Below are 2,500 nucleotides of genomic sequence, written 5' to 3' on the forward strand. Positions count from 1 at the left end.
ATAAAAAAAAAAAAAAAAAAAATATAAAAAAAAAAAAAAAAAAAAGAAAATGTACCTTTTTGGAAAACATTTTAATAATTAAAAAATATATATATATATTTATATACATATTGATTCTATAATTATTAAGCAACCGTTATTATATAATACATAAAAAGAATATATATATTTAAGAAATATTTTTCATATAATTTCTCAACTTTAGTAACATATTCAAGAAACATTAAATTATATATATTATATAAAATGTTTTCATCTACTACAAATATATTTTTTTCATTAGTATTTCTAGTTCTATTACTGTTATTATCAATTAACAATGTAAGAAAATTAAAATATATATATATATGTGAAATTAAAAAAAAAAAAATTTTATTTCTTTTTTTATATGTTTACATAGTATTATATATTATCTGCTGAATTGTTTTTTTAAAATTTAGTATTATATTTTATATTTTTTACTTTTAGAATATTCTGGAAAAATCTTCTGAAATTCAAGAAAGAATATATAATGGATTATATTCGAAACATTTTAGATTGTTAGCAGAGCCATCTTCATATGGTTCTTCAAAAAAGACCAGGAAAAAATATGAAGATGACGATGATGAAGATGACGATGATGAAGATGATGATGAAGAAGACGATGATGAAGAAGACGATGATGAACATGATGATGAAGACGAAGAAGCTGAAGATGAAGAAGATGATGATGAAGACGAAGAAACTGAAGACGAAGAAACTGAACATGAAGAAACTGAACATGAAGAAAATGATGATGAAGACGAAGAATATGAATATGATGTAGAAGAAAATCAATATGAATATGATGTAGAAGAAAATCAATATGAATATGATGTAGAAAAAAATCAATATGAAGTAGACGATGAAAATGAAGAACAGGAAGACGAGGAAGATGATAATGAAAATGACGAAGACGAAGACGAAGATGAAGTTGAAGTTGAAGATGAAAATGAAGATGAAAATGAAAATGAAAATGAAGATGAAAATGAAGATGAAAATGAAAATGAAGATGAAAATGAAAATGAAAATGAAGATGAAAATGAAGATGAAAATGAAAATGAAGAACAAGATAAATATTGTGAATTGATACCTATTTTAACAGATACCTCTGAAGATACATTGACAAAAAGAAATAATATTAATACACCTAAACATAATGTTAATACAGATTATTTATTAGATAAAACTTTATATGAATTAAAGACACATAGCAATTTAAATATTCGAAAAAAAAATTACACTGATAGCATAATAGACAATATGGATCTTACGGAAGACGTAAAAAATATATTTAAAGAATTCTTACATTATTATATGACTAAAAGACATCCGGATTATCAACTTGAATTATATAAGAAAATTGAGTTGGATATACAAAAGTACACAAAAAATCACGTAATTTGTAGTATTGTAGATTTTAAAAATATAGAGAATGATATTGAATGTTTAAAGAACCCCAAATTATTCAAACATATGTATTATTATGAAGACAGTGAAAAAACTGAAAAGAAAAAGCAAGCAAAACTAGAAAAAAAAAGAGAAAAATTAGAGAAAAAATTAAAGAAGGAAAAAGAAAAAAAGGAAAAACAACAAATAAGAGAAATGCGAAAACAACAAAAAATGGAATTAGAAAAACAAGAACAGGAAAAAGTATATTTGGAGAAAAAAGAACTAAAGGAAAAACATGAAAAAAGTCAAAAGGAAAAACAAAAGAAAATAAATGATAGAAGAAATAAGGTTCTTAGAAACAGATGTATATTTTAATAAACTAAATATTTAAATTTATCATATAATCATATTTGTCATTCAAATATGTATTAAATCACGTATATATTTTTTTTCCATTAAACAATACAACTATTTTTCAGTATTTTGTTTTAATTTCCTTTTACAAAATTTGCATTTTAATTATATATGTTTTCATACATTACATTGTTTAAATATATATATATATATATATATACATATTGCTATACTTATTTATTAATTTTCTTATAAATTTTGTTATGTGTATTCGTTTTTAAATATACATATATAAATGCAATATTATGTCTTAATATATATAAGATATAACTATTTTTTTAATTAATTTAATATTAAATTAATAATAATAATAATAATAAGCCAAAATTATATTTCTTATTTTATTTTTATTAAAATTCATATGTAAAATATTGAATATATTTTATACACATTATTATATTTTTCAAAGATTTCATAATATACTTTTACAAATATTTACAAAAAATTATAAAGATATATATATAATACTATTTTATAAATATAATATTCCATATAAATTTTCATTTTATAGAAAGTTATATATTTTATAAGAATAATAGCAATTTAACAAATATTTCGTTCAGTATCAACAAAATAAAAAAGATTATTACATTAATATAAATATACACGTAGGTTATATAATATTTTATTCGTTATCATATATAATATACATCAATGATTATTTCCTTGTAAAAAC

The 2,500-nt window shown here is 19.9% G+C and overlaps 1 protein-coding gene across 1 annotated transcript; it reads left to right on the forward strand.

The window, feature by feature from the left end:
* Window positions 1-246: 246 nt before the first annotated feature.
* Window positions 247-1,785, forward strand: PGSY75_1301400 (exported protein (hyp12); the record flags this gene model as incomplete). The annotated part of the gene is made up of 2 exons (XM_018787081.1): window positions 247-321; window positions 469-1,785. The coding sequence occupies 2 exons, from the start codon at window positions 247-249 to the stop codon at window positions 1,783-1,785; spliced, it is 1,392 nt and encodes a 463-aa protein (XP_018639823.1).
* Window positions 1,786-2,500: the final 715 nt, after the last annotated feature.

Source organism: Plasmodium gaboni, chromosome 13, assembly GCF_001602025.1.
Source record: "Plasmodium gaboni strain SY75 chromosome 13, whole genome shotgun sequence".
Taxonomy (NCBI): Eukaryota; Apicomplexa; class Aconoidasida; order Haemosporida; family Plasmodiidae; genus Plasmodium; species Plasmodium gaboni.